Source organism: Xiphophorus hellerii, chromosome 11 (genome assembly GCF_003331165.1).
Source record: "Xiphophorus hellerii strain 12219 chromosome 11, Xiphophorus_hellerii-4.1, whole genome shotgun sequence".
Taxonomy (NCBI): domain Eukaryota; kingdom Metazoa; phylum Chordata; class Actinopteri; order Cyprinodontiformes; family Poeciliidae; genus Xiphophorus; species Xiphophorus hellerii.
The window spans coordinates 11,779,218-11,804,992 of record NC_045682.1 but is presented as its reverse complement, the minus strand read 5'-3'; the positions used below and the strand labels follow the sequence as shown (position 1 = coordinate 11,804,992).

General features: G+C 37.6%; 3 protein-coding genes across 3 annotated transcripts in view; 2 read left to right on the top strand and 1 right to left on the bottom strand.

Annotated features, from left to right (window-relative positions):
• Positions 1 to 14,206, top strand: part of zbtb20 (zinc finger and BTB domain containing 20) — a 43,628-nt gene extending 29,422 nt beyond the window's left edge. The window contains exon 4 of the mRNA XM_032576922.1: positions 256 to 14,206. Coding sequence (XP_032432813.1) covers positions 256 to 791 — 536 coding nt within the window. The 3' untranslated portion in view covers positions 792 to 14,206. The remainder of the gene's footprint in view (positions 1 to 255) is intronic.
• A 363-nt stretch (positions 14,207 to 14,569) lies between these two features.
• The window catches only part of LOC116728660 (GDNF family receptor alpha-4-like), a 33,862-nt gene continuing 22,656 nt past the window's right edge, over positions 14,570 to 25,775 (top strand). The window contains exons 1-2 of the mRNA XM_032576934.1: positions 14,570 to 14,729; positions 23,975 to 24,567. Of these exons, the coding sequence (XP_032432825.1) occupies positions 24,513 to 24,567 (55 nt within the window). The 5' untranslated portion in view covers positions 14,570 to 14,729; positions 23,975 to 24,512. The remainder of the gene's footprint in view (positions 14,730 to 23,974; positions 24,568 to 25,775) is intronic.
• On the bottom strand, positions 17,244 to 20,333 carry si:dkey-251i10.1 (ADP/ATP translocase 3). The gene is made up of 4 exons (XM_032576942.1): positions 20,108 to 20,333; positions 18,819 to 19,305; positions 18,584 to 18,724; positions 17,244 to 18,478 (listed from the first exon to the last, which is right to left on the bottom strand). Exons 1-4 carry the CDS (start codon positions 20,216 to 20,218, stop codon positions 18,321 to 18,323), a joined length of 897 nt encoding a protein of 298 aa, XP_032432833.1. The 5' UTR covers positions 20,219 to 20,333; the 3' UTR covers positions 17,244 to 18,320.

Here is a 25,775-nt window from a genome sequence, read left to right as displayed (position 1 = left end):
GGGAGGTTAAGATTTGCACGGTTTTCCCAGGAGTGATGCAAATAGTACTTTTTTTTCTTCTAAAAGTAAAGTATAATTTTAGCATTAAATTTGGAGTACATTTAGACACATGGCAACAGAATAACACTAAAGCATGTTCAGATGTGCTTGTTCAGACACTGCAAATGAGTACTCCTCTCTAATGTGCAAACCTTATTGTTTCTGGAGGTGGGGGTTTTCAATCTCTTAATGCGTTTGTGTTGTGTGCACATCCAGGTGAGAAGCCTCATCAGTGCAGCATCTGCTGGCGCTCGTTCTCCCTGAAGGATTACTTAATTAAACATATGGTGACACACACAGGGGTGCGCGCCTACCAGTGCAGCATCTGCAACAAGCGTTTCACCCAGAAGAGCTCGCTGAACGTCCACATGCGGCTGCACCGTGGAGAGAAGTCCTATGAGTGCTACATCTGCAAGAAGAAGTTCTCACACAAGACCCTGCTGGAGCGCCACATGGCCCTGCACAGCAATGCCAGCGCCATCACGGGGCTGTCTGTTAGTGTGGGCACCCCGGGCCCGGTCTCCATCCCGATGCCGATAGCCGTTCCTGAGCCCGGAGCCGGAGTTGTGGCCCTCGCCATGCCAGTGAGCGGCGGCGCCGGAGTAGGGGCCGGGGTTGGAACGGGAGTGGGTGTAGCTTCTGAAGCAAGCTGCCAAGAAGGGACCACCTACGTGTGCTCCGTCTGCCCTGCCAAGTTCGACCAAATGGAGCTCTTCAATGACCACATGCGAATGCATGTCTCCGATGGATAAGTACAAATTAAAAAAAAAAAGAAAAAAAGAAACTTATTTCTGAAAGAATGACAAATACAATGGCACTAGATTTTCCTTTTCTTATTTTGAGGTATGAAGAGTAATGAGTATAGACACTGGCACATTAAGTTTCCCCAAAAAAAGTTTTCTTTTTTTTTTTTCCTGTTATTCTAAAAGAAAAAAAGATGGTGGCCTTAAGGCTCAGTGGTTTGATATTGATCTACTGGATGGATCCAAACTACGGGCCTCTAAATGTATGCTTTCCTAAAATACTGATTTATGTGTTGAACACTACCGAAAGGCCTACGAAAGAAACACATACACACAAACACACCTTTAGTCTAGATATGTCTGAATGACTTTAAATGAGCAAATATGTTTGAATGTTTGTGATTTTTGCATATAAGTCTGTCTCTTTATTTGTCCAAGTGCGTGCGTGTCGGCGTGGGCATGTGTGTGTGTGTGTATGTGTATTGCTATGACACATGAATCATGGCAGTTGTGAATCCATATTGACCAGTTTGGAAACATAGATGTCCAAGCTTACTGTGGTATAATTTTAAACAACGATAACAATAAAAGACAAAAACTGAAGAAAAAAAAAACCTGGGGTTGGGCTACATATTCCCTCTAAAAATACTGATAGTCACAAGATTGCCTTCTTATATCAAATAAAAAAAGGAGAGTACTTAATTTGACACTGGGTTTTATTTATTCCTGTTTTATTAAGGGATTATAATGCAGCTGTTGTCAAGGTACCAATAATTTAATTATTTTACTTAATTGTAACCTCCCGTCCAAAGCGATGGGGAAAGTGATTATTTCTCACCTGTTTTATGATTATTGTCCATGAATTTTGACGGTCAAGATAACGTTTACTAAATTTTTGTGTGCTGATGAGACAGTATTTGAGCAAAAATATGTTTCCTTTTATTTTCCTGGAGTTTAGAGTTTATCTCATTTGCATACACTGCCTTTTTAATATCCTAAGACTGTTAAGGCTACTCAGATTTCTTCCACTGCAAAACATACAAAAAAATGGAAGAGTCTTCTGCTGATGGTTGTGTGTGTGTTTTTTAGCCTTTTTCACAGTTAAGGCAGGCTGGAATATGGGACTAAACTCTCTCCTTCATCATTGCTGCTCCTCAACCTGCACCCGACTGTTATGGGATATAGATTTAGAGGAAAACAAAAAAAAGGATTTGTCACTTCAACTATTGTTGTTATTGAGTAGCCTGTTTGGGTTTAATCTCATAATTGAATTACAGTTTCGCGGGGAGGGGGTCGGCCGGTTGCTGATTGGATCGGTGTTGTGAAAGATGGCGCAAATTAATTTAGAGTCGGACTAAAAAGCAAAATAATTGCCGCCCTGAACCTAGAACGCCTGTGTAACCTGTTCATTACGATTGCGGAGCTATTTCAGCAGGTGGGAGCTGAGTGCATTACTCTTCGTGCATTCTCTCTCTCTCTCTTTCTCTCTCTCTCTCTTTTTCTCTTTCTCTCGCTCGTCGAAGGCTCAAATGGCATGCAACGTTTTGAAAGGAAATACAGTGTGAAAGCAAAACAAGTAGCTCCCATCAATCGATAGCACGCTGTTTCATGATATACCACAAGCTGCAGATGGACTGTGTGGAAAAACAACATACATTCCCAATTTTCTCAAACACCAAGACACAGCATGTGTAGAGTAGATGTGAAAGCTTGTGTGTTCATGTTGTCTCATTCATGCATTGCGCTACTTAAGGTTTATTACAGATATTTTTAAAATTCTTTTACATTTATTTTATATCCAAAATAGGTCTCTCACACACACATGTGTTTATATATATACACGCACACACACACGCACCCACAAACACACCCAAACACATGCACACGTGCAACTGCCTGCAACTGCAACCTGAAGGATTTGCTTCTTTAAAAGCGAGCAAAAACTTTCGGTGGTTGTACGATAAAGCGAGTAACTAACTGCATTCAGGGAAGTCTTCAAAAGACCTCCTGTCAGTTCAGAAAAAAAGTGCTATTTTGCACATTTTCTTAAAATGCCTGTGCTTAATATTTAATCGTTTTCCTTAAATGAACTTTCTTTTATTCAATTTCAAAGAAAAAAAAATCTTTTTTTTTTATCTTGATAAGTGGACTGCATTATTTTCTTGCATATATGTTGCACTGCTTAAACCAATAAGTGCACTACTGTTAACAGAGATATAGTTTTAGAAAAGAGATTTTTTTTTCTTTTTTCTTTTTTTTTTTTAAGAGTTCACATGAATAGCGGTGTTTCAACTTTTGTTCATTTAGTAAACTTTTCAATTCTCGGCTTTTGTTATGGCTTGCTGTTACCTTCAGTATATTCTCGTGCCGTGTTAATGCAAGCATTTATTTTATTTAACCATTGTGTGTGCTCATCTATGTTTAAACCTTTGAAATATTCTATCATGTCAGTTCCCTATAAGAATTTATTTGATTTCTTTTTCTTTTCTTTTTTTTAGAAACAGTGCAGAAATTTCCTATGAGAACATCCAAGCCAAACATCATTAACAGTGAAACAACGACAGTAATAATAAAGAACCTCTCGTCCAAGTCTGTTGGCGGAAGTAATATTATATTATTAATAATAGATTTATAATATGTGTGTATGTGTGTAAATGACATGTGTGTGTGTGTCCTGGAAAAAAAAAAAAACAACAACTTTCTGTTGTGATGGAGTGCAGCTTCTTTGATATCAGTCCGTCACTAGTGCACAGTCGTGTCTCTTTACTTCGGTGTTCGTGTGTCAGTGAGCGTCTGTGTGCGGTAAATAGCCTAATCAAATTGTTGATAAGTGGAATATCTCAACTGTAGGGCTTCCTTTGCAATATGCAGCGCAGGTACTATAAGAAAACAGCTCTCCAAACCTTTTGGGCTAATAAGGCACCTATAACAATTCCTTAGCTTAGGCCAGCTGGCGCGCATCCTGCTCCAGCTTCTTTTAGCTTGATGAAAGAAAAAAATACGTGTGAGAACAGATCTTTGGAAGTGTGTGGTTGGTCCTCAGTAAAATTAGCATGTTATTGAACATTTGATTGGGCCTGTCTCTATGGTGTGCATAAAAAAAGCCTATGAAGTGTATGGTTCCTATTCGTAGCTGTTGTTGCCTAGTTGGCAATATTGCTGCATGCTAGTGCTACATTTGTCTCTACACAACACGTGGAGGGTTAAATCTCATGCCTTAACAGACAATGCACTAAATAGAAATATGTAAGCAACTGCCGAGGTCTCTTTCCAACAGTATCGCCACTCGTATGGCACAACGCAGCTCGTGATGTTCGTCGTCTGTTCAAGTTCCAAACACTGCCAAACTAACATCATCACTTTTTCCAACGAAAAGAAAAAAAAAAAGAAAAGGAAGAAAGGCAGAGACAGAGTCAAACTGTTTTGGTGTAGTGGGTGTGTTTCGGTGATCTAACATTCCTTCATGGCACCTAAATTTTTACGTACGTGTTTTTATGTGAACACCTATATCAAATGCACTATTGACTGTAGCTAGATGAGTACAACCAGCCTTGTGGTATCATTGGTCTAAATAGTAGTAGCTTGGTGTTGGTTTTTGAAATGTTTGGTTTCACAATTACACTATGAGTTCTTTCTTGATCACTTATATTTAATTCTTTTCTTATTTTGTTTTTGGAATAACAAAAGTAGCCAATCTTCATGTGACCTGGGTGAGGGCTAGAACTTGTCCCATTGCTGGTTGATTTCTTGTATCATAAGGTGTTTGATAGGAGACTAGGTTTGGAAAGGAAGGAACCTTTTTGCTCCAGTGTGTCATGATGTGCTATAGCATACGCCCCATTTCCCCTTCCCCTTGTTGCATTAGCATCACGTGTCCTTCACTGTCCATAGTTATATATTCCTTAGATTACTTCGGCTAAATGTGGTGGTGCTTAATTCTTCTCTCGGTTGCAAAAAGAGTTAACTTTTAGTGCTTTGCGAAAGTTGTCGTGCCCTTTAAACCTTTTCTCATTTCCTCACATTACTACCACAAACTGCAACAAAATTTTCTGGGATTTTAGGATAGACCAACAGATGGTAGTGCGTGACTGGGTAGTGAAGACATAAATTATACATGGTTTTCAAATTCTTTCATAAATAAAAATCTGTGAGTGTTGTGTGTGTGTGTTAGGGGTTGGTATTTATTGCATCTTTAACCATTTTTAGAGACATTTTTTAACCATCATTTTGTCTTGATAACGGAAAACTCTAATAATTGCAAACTCCAAAAACTTAATAGTTTGTTACCTTTTTATCACCGTTGGTTCCTTGAGAGCATCAGTAAAAATCTGTTTATTTGGAAGTATGAGTACAAGTAATTATTGATACAACTGCCTTAATTAATGCCGTAGTGCAAGAAAGTTGTCTGATAATGGATAAGTTTTATTCTTAAGAGAGATTTGTAGCAGTTTTTCTAGGAAGTAGCAAACAGTAATGGTCATAAAATCTATTGCCAAAAAATAGAGGTAAAATTGAAAATCAATATTTACATACTTTTTATTGTCATTTTTGTCACATTTTACAAAAAAGTTTCTGTCCATATTGCCTGTCCTTAGTGTGCAGGTACATCCGGCTCCATTAAGTCGATGTTTTGTTGAACAACTGGGAATGAAATTTAGTGTAATCTTTGTTGCAAAATAGCTGAAAGCACTCATCGGATTACTCTCCCTGGTTCAGCTACATGTGGACAATCCACTGATTCTCAATTTAATTTAGGTTATGACTTTGACTGGTCCAGTTCAAAACACAAATATGCTTTAATATAAACAATTCGGTTAAAGCTTAGATTATGTTTTTACTCTCATTGTCCAAAGCCTCTGGATTTGGCTGGATTTTTAAGGCGTCACTGTAATGAATAAAAGGTCATGTGACATTTATTTTCTTCTGCTTCACAATACTACACTACCTTGTGTTGGCCTATCAAATAAAATTCCACAAAAAAACCCATAAAGGTTTTTCAGTTTAATGTGTAAAAATCCATACAGGGTAAAGGGCAATAAATACTTAGCAAGGCATTTTAAAAGTTGTTGCAACATTATCCTGAAAGTTATTCCTCGTTTCCTCAATCGTGCTTCTTATAGTTGTAGGTCTAGACCTTTCTGTTCGCGACACGCTCGCATATTCTCCAGAACGAAAAAAAAGAAAAACATGTTGAAAAATAGATGATAGCCTTGAGCCTGCAGCCTTTTGTGTTGTGTTTGAAATATATTCCTGTTTGTTTTTGTTTATATTAGCGTAGAGACACGGGGTCTACAGTACATTGTTGTCCTTCTTGCAGTAAGTTTAAAATTTCACTGTTGAAGTCGATTATTTCAGAACTCTTCCTGCTTCTCTGGTGGTCATTGTGGTGGTGTTCATAGCATTTTGCGTGGCTGAATTAAAGGAGTAGTCTGCTTTTTTTTTTTCCTACCGTGTACTTATATATCCATGTATGCTTCGCATTGAGGTGAAAGATGGATCATTCCAAGCGTAGAACAGGGTCATTTTAGTCTGAAAAGCATGGGTCCGTCTCTCAGTCTGTCTTCACACGTTTTAAAGTCAGATTCTATTTTTATCCAGGCAAGTCACACAATTCAAAGTAGACTACAAGACGCACCACTCACACAGTAATAAACTGCATTTTGTCCTTCCAATGCATATAAGAGTAAAATGGCTACAAATATGCTATATATATTTTGAGTATCCATCTCCATGCAGAAAGAGAATACGTTTTCAGATAGTTTGATAAAAAAAAAAAACAAATCCTAACTGCAGCTAGAGTATTACTGTACTTTGTGGAATATAGGGAGTATGCCTAACAAGTGCCTACCAGAACATGCAGCAACTATACAGAATATTCATAGTTTTTCTCTCCTGCGTTGCACAAATACAGTATATACGCTATTAAGAATATACTATTTATACTAGTACAGCTGAAAACCTAGTGCTTGTGAGTGCAGCAAATGAGAACCCTTTAAAAAAAAAAAATACCTGAAATGTTTTATTCATATACAGTAAAAGCTACATCTGCGAGTTTTTGTTTCATTCGTGTGTTATGTTCACACCATCTGGAGGATTTGAAGATTTAAAACGCAGTCATGCTCATTTAATTAAATAGTAGTAGGGTTTGATTTTAGCTCAAAAGCTCAGCTTAGTTATTTCTCCCTTTTGAACGGAAGGCTGTTTAATTTTTTTTTCTTCTTCTTTTTCTTCTTCTTCAGTTTACAGTATTTGCCATTTGCAAACAAGCCATATACTGGAATGTACTGTACGAGTGGGGAGACCGGGCAGTGGTGCTATGTGAGCAGCAGGGGGAGACACGGGAGCTGGACGGAGGAACGTTTACACACCTGCCCGTCACGGCGACATGAAATCCAGGTTTAATCCCTGGATATTTCATATCTCCCTGTTGGTAAATAATGCCATTTTGCAAGATTATAACAGCGCCTACGAGCACAGCAGTCGCTGCTTAAACTCGTACTTTCTTGTTAATGAATGTGATGGTTTGCAATCTGTTGGAGCTGGAAAGCTGCTTGTAGTCCTTTAGTTGGTTTCAAAGTCCAGAGCTTTGATAACAAGGCACCTACACATGCAAACCAAAGCCCAAGTTCCTCACAGGGATCCTTTAGGTTTTATTGTAACTTGCAGCCTTGTTTATGTGTAACTGGGAGTTATAAGGGCCTAGCAATGAGCACTGTAGATAATTTATATATATTTTAAAAAGATAATTTGTACTGTATGCTTGATTGGCACAATTTTAGAATTTGGAGACGAGATGAGAATTTTAAGGTTTTGGCTTTGGGTAAACACATTTTTGCGTGCACAGCAGCCTCTTAACTGGCTCCGATGAGCAACATGAAAACAAAACTGAAAGAAAAATAAAACACAAATCAAGTTACAAAACTGAGCTTCTGCAAGATGAAAAGGTTTTGGGATGCCTTATTATTCTGTCCCCTGTGGACTAATTACCCAGTTTTCTCTCCAACCTTCTCCAACTTGGTTGTCATGCCAATTTCCGGAAGGGGTGCACTTTTAAATTGTACCATTATTCTTAAATTAGAAGTGAGAAACGGGAACAGAAAAAAAAGAATTAAACAGATTTAAAATGAAAACTTTGTATGAACTGAACGAGAAGCTCGTGATTGCTTCCATTTTAAATCTTTAAATCCTCCACAATGCGTCTTTTTGAAGTAAATAGGAGAAAACAGCTATGATTAAAGACACGGTTCATAATTTTTGAAGTGAACTTCTGCTGCAAATTAAACACAATATCACACCTGCATGAGATTACTCCTGTAGGTCTTTGTTTAATAGAAATCCGGATTAGCTTTTCCTGAAGTTAAAGCTAACGGCTGGTCAGAGTGGATAAAATTATATTTTAACTCCCTTAAAACTCCAATTTTAAGAACATCGTAATGGTTTATAAGACCATTAATAACACAGGAATCGGGGACTGGAGGTGATGCCCTGACAATGTCTTCCTATGTAAACAGAGATACATGAAATGTATCTGTTTTGAGTAACCACTTGCTATTAAGGTAAATTTTAATTTTTTTGTATTTTTGGGGGGCATAAGTGGATGCTTTACTTTTTTGTCAGGCAGTTACAGAGAACTAGATTTTTTTTGTCTCAGTATATGTTTTACAAAGGAAGAAACATTGCATCCTCCTCCCATCTCCCTTATAAATAACCATTGGTTTCTTTGAAAATAACCTCCCAATCTGCAAACATGATGACTCTATGATATATTTGAGCTTTAAGATAATAAAAGTTCCCTTTGGTCTTGGCCCTTCTTGGTCTTGCCATAAAATTCAGCTTCCAGCTCCAGCTAATCCGGATTTATTGTAAATGAAGGCGCCAACGGAGTCACTGCAGGTTAGATATTAACTGTTTGTTACCAGAGCGTCACTCCAGCACTCTGAACTGTCCATTTAACAAGAAACACACGTAGTTTCATAGCATATAGGCAATGTTATATAGGTAGTCCCTGTCATCTATCTAACCGTTACTTCTCAGAAACAGTGTCTGTTCAGGTTTTACAGATATCCAGATTCTGTTTTGACTTTAAGCTTTACAAACACAGTGAAACAGCAGATTATAAAGTATAAGACAGCGATACTAAGCTATAACAAAATCTACTTTCTATTCACTATATGAACATGCAGTTATTAGGCTACCCCTGTTTTCATCAGACGTCGTCCTTCGATGACCACGGTGGATCACCCCTCTCCTTTAGCAGAGCACAAACTCTTTTTCTTCTCTTCTTTTTTTTAAAACTTTTCTTTGTCACAGTGATTTGGGGACTCAGCTGTGTTTTAGCCTCTGAAGACTCAACTCTTAAGGCTTTTTTTTTTTTTTTTGTCTTTTCAGTCACTGTGGCCTTTTTATGACTTAGTTCAGCCGGATGAGACAATTAAGTTTTGAAGTGTGCAGCAGCGTAACTAAAAACATACATTCCTGTCTTCAGTCCAGCACATTCCAACTTCAAGTCTGGCATTTGTTTCCCACTCTTAAACCACCTGACATCAAATCAGTTCTTTAACGGCAAATCTGTTCCATACTCCCAAGAATATAGTTTCAAATGACGCTTGAGTAAAATTTGCATTTCCCTTACTTTTAAAAAGAAAACAACAAAAAAAAAACCATCTGATCCGTTATTCAAATTCTTCGTAAGATCTCATAACCTCTTAAGCTCTGAGCACAGCTTATTCTTGTGCGGACTGGTTTTATAGGCAGCACGCACTGTTCTATTGCTCTGTTTCTCTTGGATGTGTGGATCACGTTTTTATCGTGCAGACACACGAGTTTAAAGAAAGAAAAAAAAAAAATCAACCCAAAATACAAATAGAGAAGTCGAGATCTTTGACGCTGCTGCTGTCTCAGCCAATACGCCAGGCTTGGATTAGAGATTTCTAGCACGATTCTGAAAGTTTGTGGTAATTTGCAAAATATTAGGAGATACTTAAAAAAAAAAAACTGTACAATTTTCTGTTTTCACAAACCAAAGAAGGGTTAGGATAACTTCAGTTTTTGAAGAAATTCCTTTTTTTTTATGTGAGTAGGGTTCCTGCAATCAAGCTCGATTGCTTAAGTTCTTTTATGTTTTCTTATAGTTTTTCTTCTCTTGGCAGGGTGCTTGTGAAACTGCGTGTACGCTTTGTCACTTGATTGGTTGTCTATAGTTTTGTGGATTATGTTAATTGCCTATCGTAGACCAAAATAGACTATCCTTTTCTGTTTTGTTTTTTTTTTTTTTTAAATGAGAAATGCAACAAAACATAAAAAATGAATCCGACACAGTAGCTGTGATGTAAACTTATGGCATGTTGAAACATGTATCAGATTGTAAATGTTGCATCGTTGCTCGGGCAAAACGTGATTTTCAATAACTGTTGGTTTTCTTCACACACACACACACACACACCCACACGCCCGCACACATTTTGCAAACTATTGTACACTTCTTTTCTTCTCCTTCATATGGGATTACTTTAGATTACTTTGTCCGATTGTTTTTTTTTTTTATGTGTTTTCTGTGCTTTTGTAATAAGATTTCTTTTAATAAGGCTGTCCCTAAAATACTAATCTGACAATGTGGATTAGAATAGATTCAACCATTTATACTTGAGATGGACCAAGATGTTAATTTTGCACATATTTGTAGGTTGTTTATTTAAGCCAAAAAAAAAGAAGAAGTAATCATTCACATCTTTCAATCTGAGCAGTTCAAAAAACCCAAATTTAGTCAAGGTTAAAAAGAAATCATCACCTGACAATATGTGAACAAAAAAAAGAAAGAAAGAACTACACTGAAACCAAATTCAGCGATGGATTTAACCATCACAATGCAATCCAAATATGTGATTAGATACCATTTTTTTATAACGAATTTTTATAAAAAAAAAAAAAAGAACACACATCGTCTGTGAGATGAATGTAAAAACATTTGGGGAATTTCGGTATTTGACCACAGACAATAATTCATCACTGTAAAAGTCTGCTGTATGCTTCCTTATCCTGTGGTTTCAAAATAGGAACATTCAATTACTGTACTTCATTTCGTGTTGTACATCTGGGCCGAAGATTTCAACGACAAAAAAACCCAAACATTTATAAACCCTAAATTTCATGTTCCCAAATAACAAAAAAAAAGCTTAAATTGATTTTCTTTTCACTTTTTTATGAGGCTTTTTGCTGCCATATCATGTATGTAGATGCTTTTGTAAACATGCACTTAAGTTAAACTATGAGATGTGCATTGAAATATATGTATATTTTGTTTAGGCTCCTTTTTTTTTTTTTTTGCGTGATATATCATTATTTCCCTACAAATTCTTTCTCGGATACAATTCTGAACTTGGCAGAAGTGGAGCTGTTGTAGTAAAGGTAGTTTAACATCGAAAACTAAGCAACCCTGAAATATATGCTGCAGTAATGTGTTTTAACTTTGTCTTTTCTTTTTTTTTTTGATAATTTATGCTCCAAGTTGGTTTGTATTTTATTATTATTATTATATTATTATTGATGTTATGAAACAAGCTTGTTTGAAATGTGTTGACTGCTGTTGAAATAGGAGATAAAGTTTTTTTTTTTTTTTTTTTAATGTATGTTCAAGGACGTTTTTATATGATTTGTCAAACACTGGACTGGAGTGAATTTTCCAACATTTCCAAGCTGAGAGATGTATTTGACAGACTTAACTGCACAGATAACACCCGCGAGCGTAGATTTGAGCCGTCAGACCAAGCTCTTCCTCCCAGCTTCGTGTGTGGGAGCACGAATGACATGATCCTTAAAAACAAAAACAAAAACAAAACAGGATCATAAAAAGATGTTGAGTTAGTGCTGGTTAGTTGATGGGTATATAAAAAAAAAAAAACAGGAAATATTTCCAAATTGTTGCATGGTAAAGACTGGTGACCGGTTTTTGTTCTGTTTTTTCTGAGAAAAAAAAAACAAAAAACAAAGAAAAGAGTGCTCTTTTAGATTTTCAGAGAAAAACATATAAAGGGACGCCACTTCGCACCCAAGCAGTTTTCGCATTCATCTGACCGGTTCCCTCTACGGTAAAGCAGATTGTGAATCATCAGACCAAACACCACTTTTCAAACCAGAAAAGAGATTTGCACTAGACTGATTATTTTTGGTCTTCTTCTATCTAAAAGCAATATAACGAACTCCACACGTTTTTAACCATAGCAACCGTACGGTTGTCACTGTCCCTACGGTGCGAATGCTGATATTTGACCATTTTCTTTTTATATTTGTAGGTACAGAACGTGTCACCCTTTGAAGTGCACATCCACATCTTGTTTGTAGCAGAGATTTTGCCTTTTGTCACCCATAATTTTTTCTTTTTCTTTTTAGTTTTCTTGCCTACCCTCCCCCCACCCCCACCCCCTGAGTATTATTGTCCAGAATCAAGTGGCATTAAAACTGTTGTTTCCTCCTGCGAACGATTTTGGACAAAATACGCAGCACTTACACATAAGAAGCGGGATTCAGGATGTCAAAAGGAAAAGAAATAATTCATGAGTCAGTGTCATTTGTCTGCATCACACAGCCTGCCACATGTTTGAAGAGAAACAAACAAACAAACAAACAAAAAGAAAGAAAGAAAATGCCAAAAGATAAAACCCAGCTATACCCACCGTAGTGCACATTTAAAACACTGGTCACAGAGCTCTCTGCATATTTGGTCACTTTGACTGCTATTTTTTACAAAAATGTAAAAAATAAAAATTGCTTTAATTAAATACTTAAAAACCCAAAAAGTGCTTCTGTAAACACACCATTATTGGCTCCTCGTCCAGAGAGTCTTTGTCTACCAAACCGTACCATAACGTCATCCTTTTTCAATGAGGTCATTGACAGCAGCCACAACTTTTCAGATATGGTTTCGTTGACGAATACATGTACATTTCCGGAAAAAGAAAAAAAAAAAAATCACACAGCAAAACTTTGCCTCTTTTTTCTTTTTTTATTTATTTATCTGGATGTAGTGGCTTTCCTGTTTTTTCCTCTGCTTCGTGGTGTTGTTGAAAGATGTTTGCGGTTTTGTCTAAATTTGCGTGTTAGAGGAAGCATAAGTATGTGCCTTTCTTGTAATCTCCTTGGTGAGTTTGTTTATTATTGAAAAGCTGAAGCCAGCCAATTGTGTTTGCACTACAAACCAAATTGCTTTTTTTTTTTTTTTTTTATTTGTGATGTAGACTATTTAAGCGAGCTTGTTGCGTCACTTTAACCGTACAGTATGCATGAGGGTGAAATTGGTAAAGTCTAGGGCTAGAGCTCTCGTCTGTTGACCTGTAAAACCAGTGCAGCTTAGAGGATCCTTGTGAATATATCTCGGCTTAGTTTCACGTTTAAGTTTTCACGTCCATCTCCTTAAACAGCAGTTTATTTTATTATTTTTTTTTTTCACACTTTCAGCAGTGAAATTAAACAACAAAAAAAAAAAAGAAAAAGAAAAAAAAAATCTAACAACATTTACCACGAATACAGCTTTTACTTTCACATGCCACAGTTAGAGTTACAGAAGTTCAGCAAGAAATATTCTTATTTTTTTCAAAATCCATGGGAATGCATGAGTATAGGAGGTCGCCTCAAGACTATTGGTCAAATTAAGATTTTTTTTTTTGTTGTTGTTTTATTATATTCAGTAATCTTTTTTCAGTGACATCAGAAAAGACTTATGTGCTTTGTGTCTTACAATTGCACCTTAATCATGTCAGTCCATTGGGGGAAAAAACAGCAACAACAGAAAAAAAAAAAAGGCTGGCAGTGTAATATCTCTGATTTTAGCACCTTACTACACAGCATGTTTTCACTTTATGCCAGTTTAGCTATTCTTCCATATGTATGATTTCGAATCTAAACCTAATTTTTCACAGTTATACATTTTTTTTTAAGGGATGTGCCAAAGTTTAGAGGCGATCTCTCGAGTTGTTATACTTGTCATTTTCTTTTCATCCTTTTATCGGTTTAAGCAACGGTATGTCAAAAACTTTCCTATAACAGTGTGTGGAATCAATTTATCTCAGCAAACAGTATCATTACTTGCCATTTTACAATAAGCCCTGTATTTCACATATATTTACCAGTGATGTGTATTTGTTATTATAAAGAAAATAGCCGTAAAAGCTTCATTATGTTACATAATATTGTGACTTTTTTCGAAAAACTGTGAAGACTTATCTTGCATATACTTTATAAAGAAGTATTAAGCCTTAATACAAAAGACTAAAAAAAGTGTGGAAGAATAAACTGATTGTTGCTAAGTAAGGATGATTTTTGTAAATGTTACCAGCACTTTTTTTGTAATTTTCACTCTCTGAGGTATTGTACAAGTTCAAGCTGTTTGTGAAGTTTGATTATGAAGGAATAAAAACTAGTACTTTCCTGTACTTCACAGAAAGTCTTGTTGTTGTTTTTTATGCACTTCACTTCGTTGCGCTTCCCTCCCTATGACTAAACGCCCATAAATTAAATTAGACTCATAAGTCGTCTCGCAAAAGCGTTCAAGCTTTTCACCTTTTCTCACATTGCACTTACAAATTTAGATGTGTTTTATTGAGCTGTAATGTGACAGACTGAAACACAGCTGCACATAATTGCAACATGAAGGATTTTTTTGTTTTGTTTTTTTGTTTCCCCACAAATGGAAATGTAAAAATTGTGTTATGCTTTTATTTTCGGCCACTAACATAAAATACATCGTAACCGCCTTCCCTCAGTCGTTATGTAATCAGTAAATTAAAGTCAATTTGTTCAATGTGGAGAAGCTTACAGATGGGTTAGCTTGCAAAACAATATCCAAAGTTGGAAACAGGACGGCGTGTACCCACCAGGACACGACCTGCCACGCAAACTTGACAGGCTGGGCAAGAGGAGCATTAATCTGAAGCAGAAAACAGAGCCATGGTTAAGGTAGGAAAATCTTTTAATAAGACAACTATTACTCACACAGCTCTCATGAAAGTGGCATGAAAGAAAGCATTTATTGGAACGAAGAGAAACCGGCTTGTAGTTTGTCATGCTACATGCCATGTGGAGAAACGGCAAATATGTAGAAGAAGCTCTTTTGGTCTTAAAGTCTAACATACAAAACGTATGTAGAGCAGATCTACACTTAATGTCACCATGGATACAATGTTCTCAACATGAAACACGGTGGTGACAGTGTCATCCTGTGGGGACGCTTTGGTTCAGCATGGAGAGGGATAGATGGAGCTCACATATAATGTTATTCATTAGAGTGGCCCAGTCAAAGTCCAAATTTGAATTGATGCATGGTTTAATACTGAAAGCTCAATCTAACATCTACTTGAGAAACTGTGGTCAGACTGGGAACTCATATTTCACCACCTGAAAGCCTGAACATCAATATAAATACACAGTAAACCTTTTTTTATTTTGTACCTGTAAGAATTGGGTGAAAACTACATTATTTTTTTTTCCACTTTAAAATTAAGCACCATTATATGTTGTGCAGTCACATAAAATCCTAACAATATTCATTAAAGATTATAGTTACAGCGTGACGAAATGATTAAAAAAGAAGCGTGAATACTTATGCAACACACTGTACATGTTGAGAATCGAGGACTTTTTAAACCAAATACAATATAGAATTTAAATAAACATGCATTTATTCCACGGATTATAGTGGCTTGGTGTAGATGCCAATTACAGTTAAACTACAAACTGGAATGGATCCCAGAATGCAGGAAACACCCAGGACGAGCTGCCAGCTAGTTACAATCCTATGACTAATAAACGCTCATTCTTCACTTCACACCTACGTGTACTTCAACCGTGCAGACTCAAGTGTTTGGACTGTGGGAGGAGACTGATACAGCCGATGGACGAGCTTTACACAGAAACGAACCATGGAGTGGGTGTGAGGCTACGCAGCAAGACACGCAGCTGCTGACAGGCCATGAAGGATTCTCTCAAAGAGGACAAAAAGAGAAATATTTCCTGCTCTAAAGCAATCAAATTTGTGACCTAAACAAGAGTAATATTAGCCTTTTATCCATTGTCAGACTAAAACTGTACAGATGGTCTTCGTAAAAGAAGCAGGACAACCCAGTTAAGCGCTGCCATCTGTAGATGATATTCTGTTTCCTGGTATGTTGATGACAGTCAACAAGCTGAATGTCACCAACACATGATTAACAACTAAAATATGGAATTGTAAACAATAAATAAATCACCATCGATAAAATCACATGAAAAAAAACAAAACAAACAACTGCATACACACTTTAATGCAGAGTTAACTGAGAGCGTCTGTGTTGTGATATTTAATGTGGAACTGCGGTGTTGGATCTCTGCAGCATCAGATAGGACCCTCAGCAGCCTGGGATTCAGCTCTGTGACAGCTGCAGGGCCTTTTCCCCTGATGAACACAGAAAACTGATCGGGTTATAAACAGAGAGCAAGTTAGAGATGCACCACAGGGCTGAACCACCGAGAACTTTATGAACTAATAAAAGATCATTTTGGGAGCAGCTGATGCAGCTTTTTATATTTTGCGCACAGACGAAGACACATAATAAAGACGTTTTTATGCTCTCAGAGGTAGGATGAGTGGCTCTTTTTGGCAAATGTCAAGATTCCTTCTGTTTGTTTTTCTTTCTTTTAAGTTCTTAACCTTTTCACCTTATTCATGGTGCCACCAACAGGTGTGGTTGGAGTGTGGGGGCATAACAGTAATATTGTTTTATGCATTGCTTAAGAACGCAAGGACAAGCTTTGATGTAAAACAACTTTTTACTTTCTTTTATAGTCCTTTATGGTACCTATTTTTAAATGTCTGTGGTCAAATATTTAGGTGAAATATTAAAAATATATAATACACAGTCACTTAATATTGCATGATTTAAAGAAAAACTTGTTCTGATTTGTCAAATAAGTGGATTTTTGGTGACATTTCTTGAAAACTTGAGATTTGCTGACTACTACGTTGTTTGAAAATTATATTAGGAGGTGCATTTTTTTATTTCTTTTATCAGATAGAGATCTTACACTTCTATTACAAGCTCACTTTTGATATAAACAGTCTATGCACATCCTAATTATTAAAATAGTATTAAAATCATTAGTTTTATATCTCACATCTTACACTTTTTTCTGCCACTCAACTTTCCATTAATATGCTTGGTCAGCTTCATTAGCACGTTTTTAAACCTGGACTTTTTCTTGCCTAACTTCCTTGTAGAAAGTGTGAATGATTGTCTGCTGAACAACTGATAAGTCAGCTCTTCCCCTTGATTGTGCTGGACAGAAAATACCCTAAAAGTTTCTGTAATGAAAATTTTCTACCATTTTTTTTTTTTTTTTTACTTCTTAACGTTCTGATTTACTAAAATAGAAACACATCCAGCATGAACCCCTAGTGAGCAACATACTTCTTTGGAATTGGACGTGACACAAAAAGGAGCTTAAAGATCAATTTATTTACAACATGAACACGTAAATGATTCCTTTTCCATTCACTTTATTAGCAGCTCTCACAATTCAACTTTCATCAACCGGTTAGCAAAGTGCGTGTTCATTGGATGTGCGTATCACGCTTAAAAAGAAAACTTAAGACGCCGTTTTCAAGCTTGTCTGAGCTTAAACCGCAGACGTTTTCCTCTTGCTTACCACTGGCGCCACCTGCTGTTAATCAGGCTAAACAACATGCGCTCTCCAAGTCCAACCACTGGAAAATGTTTCTGCCTTTAAAATAAATCTTCAAATATAATTCCCGTTTAGTGCCTAGCGTTTAAATGTCATAAAACCCTTTAGCTTTTACTCCCCAACCTGTCACAATTACTATCCATCACTGTGCAAACACGAAGATCCACTGCTTTAACATTTGGGATTTTTGGCTGATTTAGTCTGAAACATGCAGCTAAATACTGTATTTTGAAAGGTTCTTTTTGAAATTACTTTTCAAATTAGCTAAAAGACAAAAGCCTCAAAATTTGCCACGAGTTAAACACTTTAGACGGTAGACATGGTAGCAACAGAAAGCAATCGCCCTAAATCTCCGTTCTGTAGAAGTCTTGTGCTCTGCAGGAGGTGTGCCGTGTTCAAAAGGAGAACAGGCTTCGGTGTTCTACTCTAGAGGCTCAAGGAGAGATAAGCGCGAGTAAATATAGCAGTCGGGTGTAATCCACTCGGTGCATTTCATTATCCCGCGAGTGTTCATCTCATGCTATGACAGTGGAGGAGACAGTTCACATCAATGGTTAAGGTTGTTCCCCAGGATAGATTTATTCAAGTTGGGACCGTACAAACCTAGTGAATGACACAAGGAGGTATTTATAATTTTCTTTTTATATCTGGAATGACATTGGTAAAGAGGGTGTGGAACGTTTTAAAATCAAAGATGCACAACATACAGCCACCTCTCACAGCTACTTCGTGAGATGCTAGTTGTTCCCATAAATAAGGCAGAATGCAAAGTCCATAGAAATGGAAAGTTAATACATTTAGCCAAATTGGACAGTGACGTGACAACAAGAATTAGATGACTTTCTTCAGCTCATCGTACAACACCAGCACGAAGGCGCCGCCCATGCCTCTGAGCACGTTGGACCAAGCCCCCTTGAAGAAAGCTTTGCCACCCTCGTCACGTGCGATCTTGCGCCAGCAGTCGATGGTTCCACTGTACATGATGTCAGCTGTGGGAGAGAAAACAAATTACATGAAGCCCAAATGACCATTTCTGCATCAGTAGAAATATGTCCACCAGGCTGGACACGCTCTTACAATTAAAACAGACTCACCTCCTTTACGTCCAGACTGCATCATCATGCGTCTACGGACAGTATCGAAGGGGTATGAGGTCAGGCCAGCAACAGCTGTTACAGTTTGTGCGATCATCCAGCTCACCAATATGTGGGTGTTCTTGGGGTCTGGAAGCATACCTGTAAAGGTACAAGCATAGAAAAAAAATTTCAAAAACCACAACACTAAGACCCTCACCATATGCACCAATTATTCAGCATGAAGTCAACATACCCTTAGCTGTGTCATAGATGCCAAAGTATGCAGCCCTGTAGATGATAATGCCCTGCACAGACACGTTGAAGCCCTGGTACAAGCCCTTTATGCCATCTGACTTTGAGATCTTTACCAGACAGTCACCCAGACCCTTGAATTCTCTCTCGGTTCCCGCTTTTCCCACGTCAGCCGCCAGACGGGTACGGGCGAAGTCGAGAGGGTACACAAAGCAGAGTGAGGTGGCTCCGGCAGCTCCTCCAGAGGCAAGGTTACCAGCAAAGTACCTCCAGAACTGGGTGCGCTTGTCGACACCATCCAGGAAGATCTTCTTGTACTTGTCTTTAAAGGCAAAGTTGAGGGCCTGGGTGGGGAAATATCTGATGACATTGGCAAGGTTGCCTCTCCAGAAGGACAGGAATCCCTGCTCCTTGGGGATACGGACAACGCAGTCCATGATGCCTTTATACTGCTTGTCAGCAGTGATCTGTTTGCTGGCATGCTGGACCTGGGATAATGAAAGGAAAATCATTAGACATCTACTCACCAGCTAGACACATGAAAGTCACAAGGTTCTTCCATTGTGACCTTCTGGCAGGTTAAAGTTGTGAAAGTTGTTGATGGCTTTCCCCACTGCTGCCTCTAATCACTGTCCTCTGGTAATCACTGATAATGACTGCATTGCTTAATCTCGAACTGATTTAGTTGTATAACAAAAGCAACTTGTGAATATTTAAAAGTGAAACTGTTCTCAATCTTTAAACTTCCGGTTACTTAACAGTGCTAATGGGGAACGGATGTAAAACTAGTTGACCCGGCTTTAAAAACCGCCGCTGGGCCTCTGTACTTTCACCAACCGCTACCTTAGCAACCGCAACGGCTTTTAACAGTAAATAAAAGTGATATAAAACTCGCCTCATATAAATATTACAGTGATAATTGAAATATTATGATTAAAATGAAAATAGGCAGGTATGACAGGATTGTACAGAGTGTACCAATGCCGCTACGAGCGTTTGTCCTTTGTTAGCTAAAGCTAACTACCGGCTAAGGTTAAGGCGCAGCGATGCAGTTAGCAACCGGGCTCGTGTAGGTCATTCTCACTTATGTGATGACCTTAGATCTTTTAACACGTAACTCTTCTGAATTTATTGTATTAAAACATTAACGGCACGTGTAGGGATCTCGGTAAGCTTGTAGACGAGCAACGCGAACATTTAGCAATACTTCAGGCTGTTCTTCGGTAGGGTGAAACAAGCTACATGGCTAACTCTCAGTGAGCCTCCCGGAAGACGCATTTTTTTTCTTACCTGAAGGAGAAGCTTCACTCTTTCGATTGGGGCGACGGCTGTTTTGGAAATGGCAGCGGAGATGCCGCCAGCCAAGAAATCCTTAGCGAATGAAACAGCTTGTTCACTCATGTTGCGATGTTCTTGATGTGCCTTTCAGGTAACCAGTATTACACGATGTTTCCCAGCTGCCCTTAACGGCTGATGGCCTGCACCGACGAAATGGCCGATTGTGAAGCCGCGTAGACGATTTATCTAAACAGATAGCTCGCGATACTGCACGGGAACTCGAACAGTAAACTATTGGCCGAGCCTTCAACGTCATGATGGTTTTTACCAATAGAATGTCTATATTTGAATGACGTAGGCTAGCGCGCTGTACTTTTTTTCCCCAGGAAAGTAAATTCACGTGAAGTGACTCACTTGATTTGGACACAGAGCAGGAAGAACCTCAGCGTGGATTCTCTTGTTCTTATCTGGTTTCCGGTTCAGTGTCACCCTGAGAACAAGCTTATCTGACAGATCAAATCTGTATTCAGTGGAAACCATATAAACATTCAAAATGACTTTGATTTTCTTGGTTTTACTTTTCAACAAATTAGAATAGCAGTTATTGAACAATTAAGTTAATTTAGCAAATTATTCAAAAATGAAAAGTCAAACATAAATTATAAAGTGACGTATTTCAGTTATTGCAGATAATTTTGATGATCCCATGTTGAGCTCTATAGAAAAGAAAACCTATATACATGAAAGTGCTCAAAAGGTTTCTGGTAGATGGCTGTGTTGACTGTACTCAATAAAACATAATGGCAGCAGTGGTAGGAGTTTGTCCTGTAATCAGTGGATTGCTGGTTTTATCCCTGTTGTTGTGTCCTTGAGCAAAATACTCTTTGGGTGCCTATACTTTGGTCCACTACGGTCCATTTACCGTAGTGGACCAACCCCAGCATATGACATGGCTAACTGTGTGTGAAAAGGTCACCTTACTCCAGACTCTGGGAGCATGACTTTTAAATGATATTGAAAAGGAAATAGTTTAACAGAAATTGAGAACTTTGGACTCCCCTTTCTCCTTAACCCAGTTAAGAAGCTTCTGATAGCCAGCAAACATCTGTGTGTCTCTGTCTATATCTTGTGAAAATGCTCTTGAATTTGCTTTGTGAAGGACATTTTGTCCTTCCACACAACTTTTCATAAATATACTTGGATAAACCACTCTGTGACTAGTTACGATATAATAAGTTTATTAAGATACACTGGTAGCACTAATGCAAGCCATTAACAGTCACAAACAATATGAAAAAAAAATCCCATCCTATAAAGCACACACTTATAGGCATTGCAAATGTGTATAGTTTTCAAATTGTTTGTCAGGGCAGGATGTTATAATATTAACATATTTTTTCAAAAGCGTTCTAAAAAAATTTTATAAAAATGGCTGTTGTCCAAAATATTTGCAATTGTGCACACTAGAATCACCTTATGTAATTATGAATGTCTTTTGTTTGACTGTCTTTTTGTTAGTAAGCAACCATAACATTCATCTGTCCATCCATCCATAATTTATACCCACTGCAAGTTACAGAGCAAACCTGCTGAATGCAGCATCTTGGGCTGTTGATGAAAAACCTCATGAAAAACAGGTCATCTATGCATTTGTCCACCAGGGGGAAGCAAAAGATAACCTGCTTTTAGTGAACCAAAACGATAAGACATCCATCCATTCATGATCCATCCATCCAGGTATAGGTGCAGACTGGTGTGCACGTCTGGACAGATCAACAGTCCATCACATGGCAACTCTGAGACACACAACCTTGCCAGTGCACTCGCATCTAAGGGACATTTAGATTAGCCAATTAGTTTAACTGGTTAAACTAAATGTGCTTTGTGCTGTGCGAGAAAGCCAGAATCCCAGGAGATAACACCACATGCAAGGAGGAAGGAGCCCAACTTATTCAAAGTGGAATACTCTCTCTAAACTAACTACAAAAACTAGCACAGGATTATCCCAACTAAAAAGAAATGATTGCAAAAAACATCTATCAATAATAATCAGGATTTGTTAGACAGCCGTGCACATTTTTCTTTACTGTTAGGGTATTCAAATTATTTACTACCACTACCAAACTTTGGAACTACGGATTCATATGATACAGTATCTGCCAACTTGTAGTTCCTCTTAATAGACAGCAGATGTCAACAAATAGTTAAAATCTTACATTTAGCACTTAACAGAATTCAAATCTCACTCCGTATGGAAGAGCTCATTTTTAAACGTTTGTGAATCCCTCCTTTTTGTTAGGATCATCGGTGACCAGATTTAACGTCTTAAATGTCAAAAAATGCAAAGGAAAGCCATTTAAAGAAAACCTAAGATGAAACCTGTCTCATATTCCGATATGAATCATGCAAATAAATGTTTGGAAGAACGCTGCTTCAGATTTGCACATTTTGGACTGCAAGCATTAGTCTAACAAAACACCTGCTGCTGAACATAAAACTGTAGTCAGCATGAGAAAGGACCATGTCGCACCAAACATTGCATTTCTTGCTGAGATGTGCAGAATATATTTTACAAATCAGAATGTGTTTGGACAACGTGACACTGAGTGAGCATGAGCCTAAATATTCGGTGGACTGAAGTTTCTCCCACTAGTTCAAAGAAGATTTGAGTCATTTTTTCATCAATGTACATATAAAAAGTATGAGGAGAGTTGAATTGCTTCTCATGACAAAGAAGGAAATTATATTGAGCCTTTTACCTGCACAGCAGGGCAGGCACAAAGAGGACCAATACCTCTTCAGGGTCAGAGATGAGTAATCATATTTTAGTGATTCTTCTCTCAGGGTAAATACCTTTCAACTACATGGTTAGGCGCAGTACATCTTTAATAGTCTCTCAGTCCAATTACACAAGGATAAAAGTGGAAAACACTCTAAGTATGACTCTTCATTGAAGAAATTGGAATCTACTTCATTTAATTTTATATTATCTGCCCACTTATATTTTCAAGATTGTTTTTCATACAATCTAAAGCCAGAAATTAGGATATATGTGCAAACAAAACTGTTCCTTCGGGCTCCCAAACCAGCAGAGGGCCCCCAAGAGCTCTCACGTTTCCAAATGGAATGAAACTTTCCCAACTTCAAATGAGTGGTTTCTGAAAAATGAAAAATACTGTTAAATATGCTTCTGTCCATAAACAGTTAAGAAGAAATAGAAATCATCTAGGATTCAATAGAACTAATGGATATGCTAATTTTAATAATAAATAGTGAAATACAACTTGGCAGTTATTTTAACAGTCGTAATTTAGTGTCACTAATCATTTCTGCTGATTACCTTTGTGCGGTAGACGCAGTTCCAGTATAAAATACTGGCTCTACGTGCAGCCATTTAAACTGTCCCTTCCTTATGGACTCTTCTGCTATGGGGGTTGAACTTTTTCAAAAAGTGGCCAGATTGAGACCAATAATAACATTGACACAGAGAACCAAAACCAACAGAATTTCAATAGATTTATTTAGTTGGCAGAACTTGAAATTTTGATCCAATATCACATCTGATTTATTTCGACCAAACACTGAATCTGCAATACTTTTAACAGCAGTAACAAGGACGAGTGCTGTTCAAAAAAATTATTAACAACAGTGTCTGTTTTTAAGTGGTTTTATTGTTGTGTAATATTTATTTCTTGGCATCGGCTATGCCTTTTCATCCTGATTAATTCAAAAGAATAGTCTTACTTTTTTGAAGTTATGTGACATAATTAAACCGTTTTCATAAATTTGGTAATTGTGATTAAAGAATTTTTTTTTTACATTTTCAATTGAAGCTTAACCGTGACATTAAAACATTAAAAATCGTCTCCTTTCATTTAGTTCATGCTGTCCACCTTCTGCTTTCCATGAAGCCACAACTTGACTGCAAAGACCCAGCTGTTCCTTCAACAGGAAACATTTGATCTTCCCCATTGGTACGTCCAGCCTGTTCAGGGGCCAATCACGTTGGGGCTTCGCCGCACTCAACGTCCGTGTGGACAACAGTGCAGCTGAGCTGCGCTTGGAATCCCACGCAGAAGTGTAAAAGTGGAGACAGGTGCGTTTGCCTTGCTGGGAGTCTTTACGCTGCAGAGAATCCTTTCCACTTTTCAAAGCAGTTCACAGGAAAACCCCTGAATGTTTACCTTCTTCCGCACAAATCATAAAAATGAGGGGAGCGACAAAAATCGCGAGAGCTTGAGTCACTTCTGTTCAGTTTTGCCAACTTTGTGCTGCAGACCGTCCGATCCTCTTCAACCCGAGCGGACACAGCAGCAGGAGGCGGAGGAGTGCAGAAGGAGGCTGGATGAAGCAGGAGACGGGCAACTGAGCTTCAGCGAGCCGGGTACCCGCTTCCCCATTCCGCAGCTGTCCCCCAATGTCACCGGACAGGATGATGATCATTGGACTTTTGCTCAATGTCTTTTCTCAGGGTAAGGAGCATTTATCATTTAATTGCACGAGTCCATTGGTTTACACACATTTTCCTCTTCCATTATTTTTAAGTGTCGCATTTTCATGCACATGTATTTTATATTCAGACCCCTTTACTCTGATATCCCTAAATACATTGCAACCATTTTCTGCTCTACTGTATTTGCCACAAAAAATCTCAATGAAATACTTTGGAGTTTATGGTCTGGTACGCAGGGAATTCAACAGGGTATGACTACTTTTTCAGTCTATTTAGTAATTAGAAATACAGCGTCAGGATAATAAACTTACATTATATTTTTGTTTTAAATTTTGTGGAATATTGTAAGCAACTTATTTTAGAGAACATCAGTAAGCTTAGCAGCTCTATATTTCAAAAATTTCATACATAAAATAGCAAAAAAAATTTTTATCTTTGAGTAAGACGTACATTATTACTCTACAATTTTGTTCATTTTGCTAAAAGGATTTTGTATTTGAGTTACAAAAATTTGCTTAAAATACAAGAACAAAAGGAAAAGCGTGTGAGAGAGTGACTTTTTCAGAGACAGAGTTGTTTTTCAAACCAACAGAATCACATATTCGAATGCAGCAGAAATAATTCACTCTAGGTTCAAGGTAAGCTACTGAGACATAAAGTCAAAGAGGTTTATTAAATCATAGAGCAGGAAAAGTGTTTTCCATGTGGATGACATCATTGGGTCAGGTCTGTTATCTTTGCCTTGGACCAGATCCAGACTAAGGCTCTTCAAAGTATTGACTGGACTGTCCCGGGCTGCTGCAAATATCACACATGAATTTTTAAACACTTAAACAGTACTTGGTACTAAATCAAAGCTTAAGTAGGATTTAAATTAAGTAATGATTGAAATATTTAGACGAGCACGACAGGTTTGGAGAATCCATTTGTTTTGGCTGATGATCAGATGGAAACAAAGCTGTCCAGAACAGCTCACACTTCACGGATTTGGATTCTTCGTCATGCTAACATATTCAGCTTTCTCTAAATAAGTTATTAAGACCGAAGCAAAAAATAAAAAAATAAAATCCAAGCTAGGCTGGTAAAGAAATGTAAAAAAAACTTGTTGGTGTTTTATACAAAAGCATATCAATTTAATCAGTGCTGTTGTTTGAATTTTATGTTTTCTCCTGTTTGCATGCACCACATTAAATGACTTTTATTTAGAGCACCTCTCTCCTCTCTCAG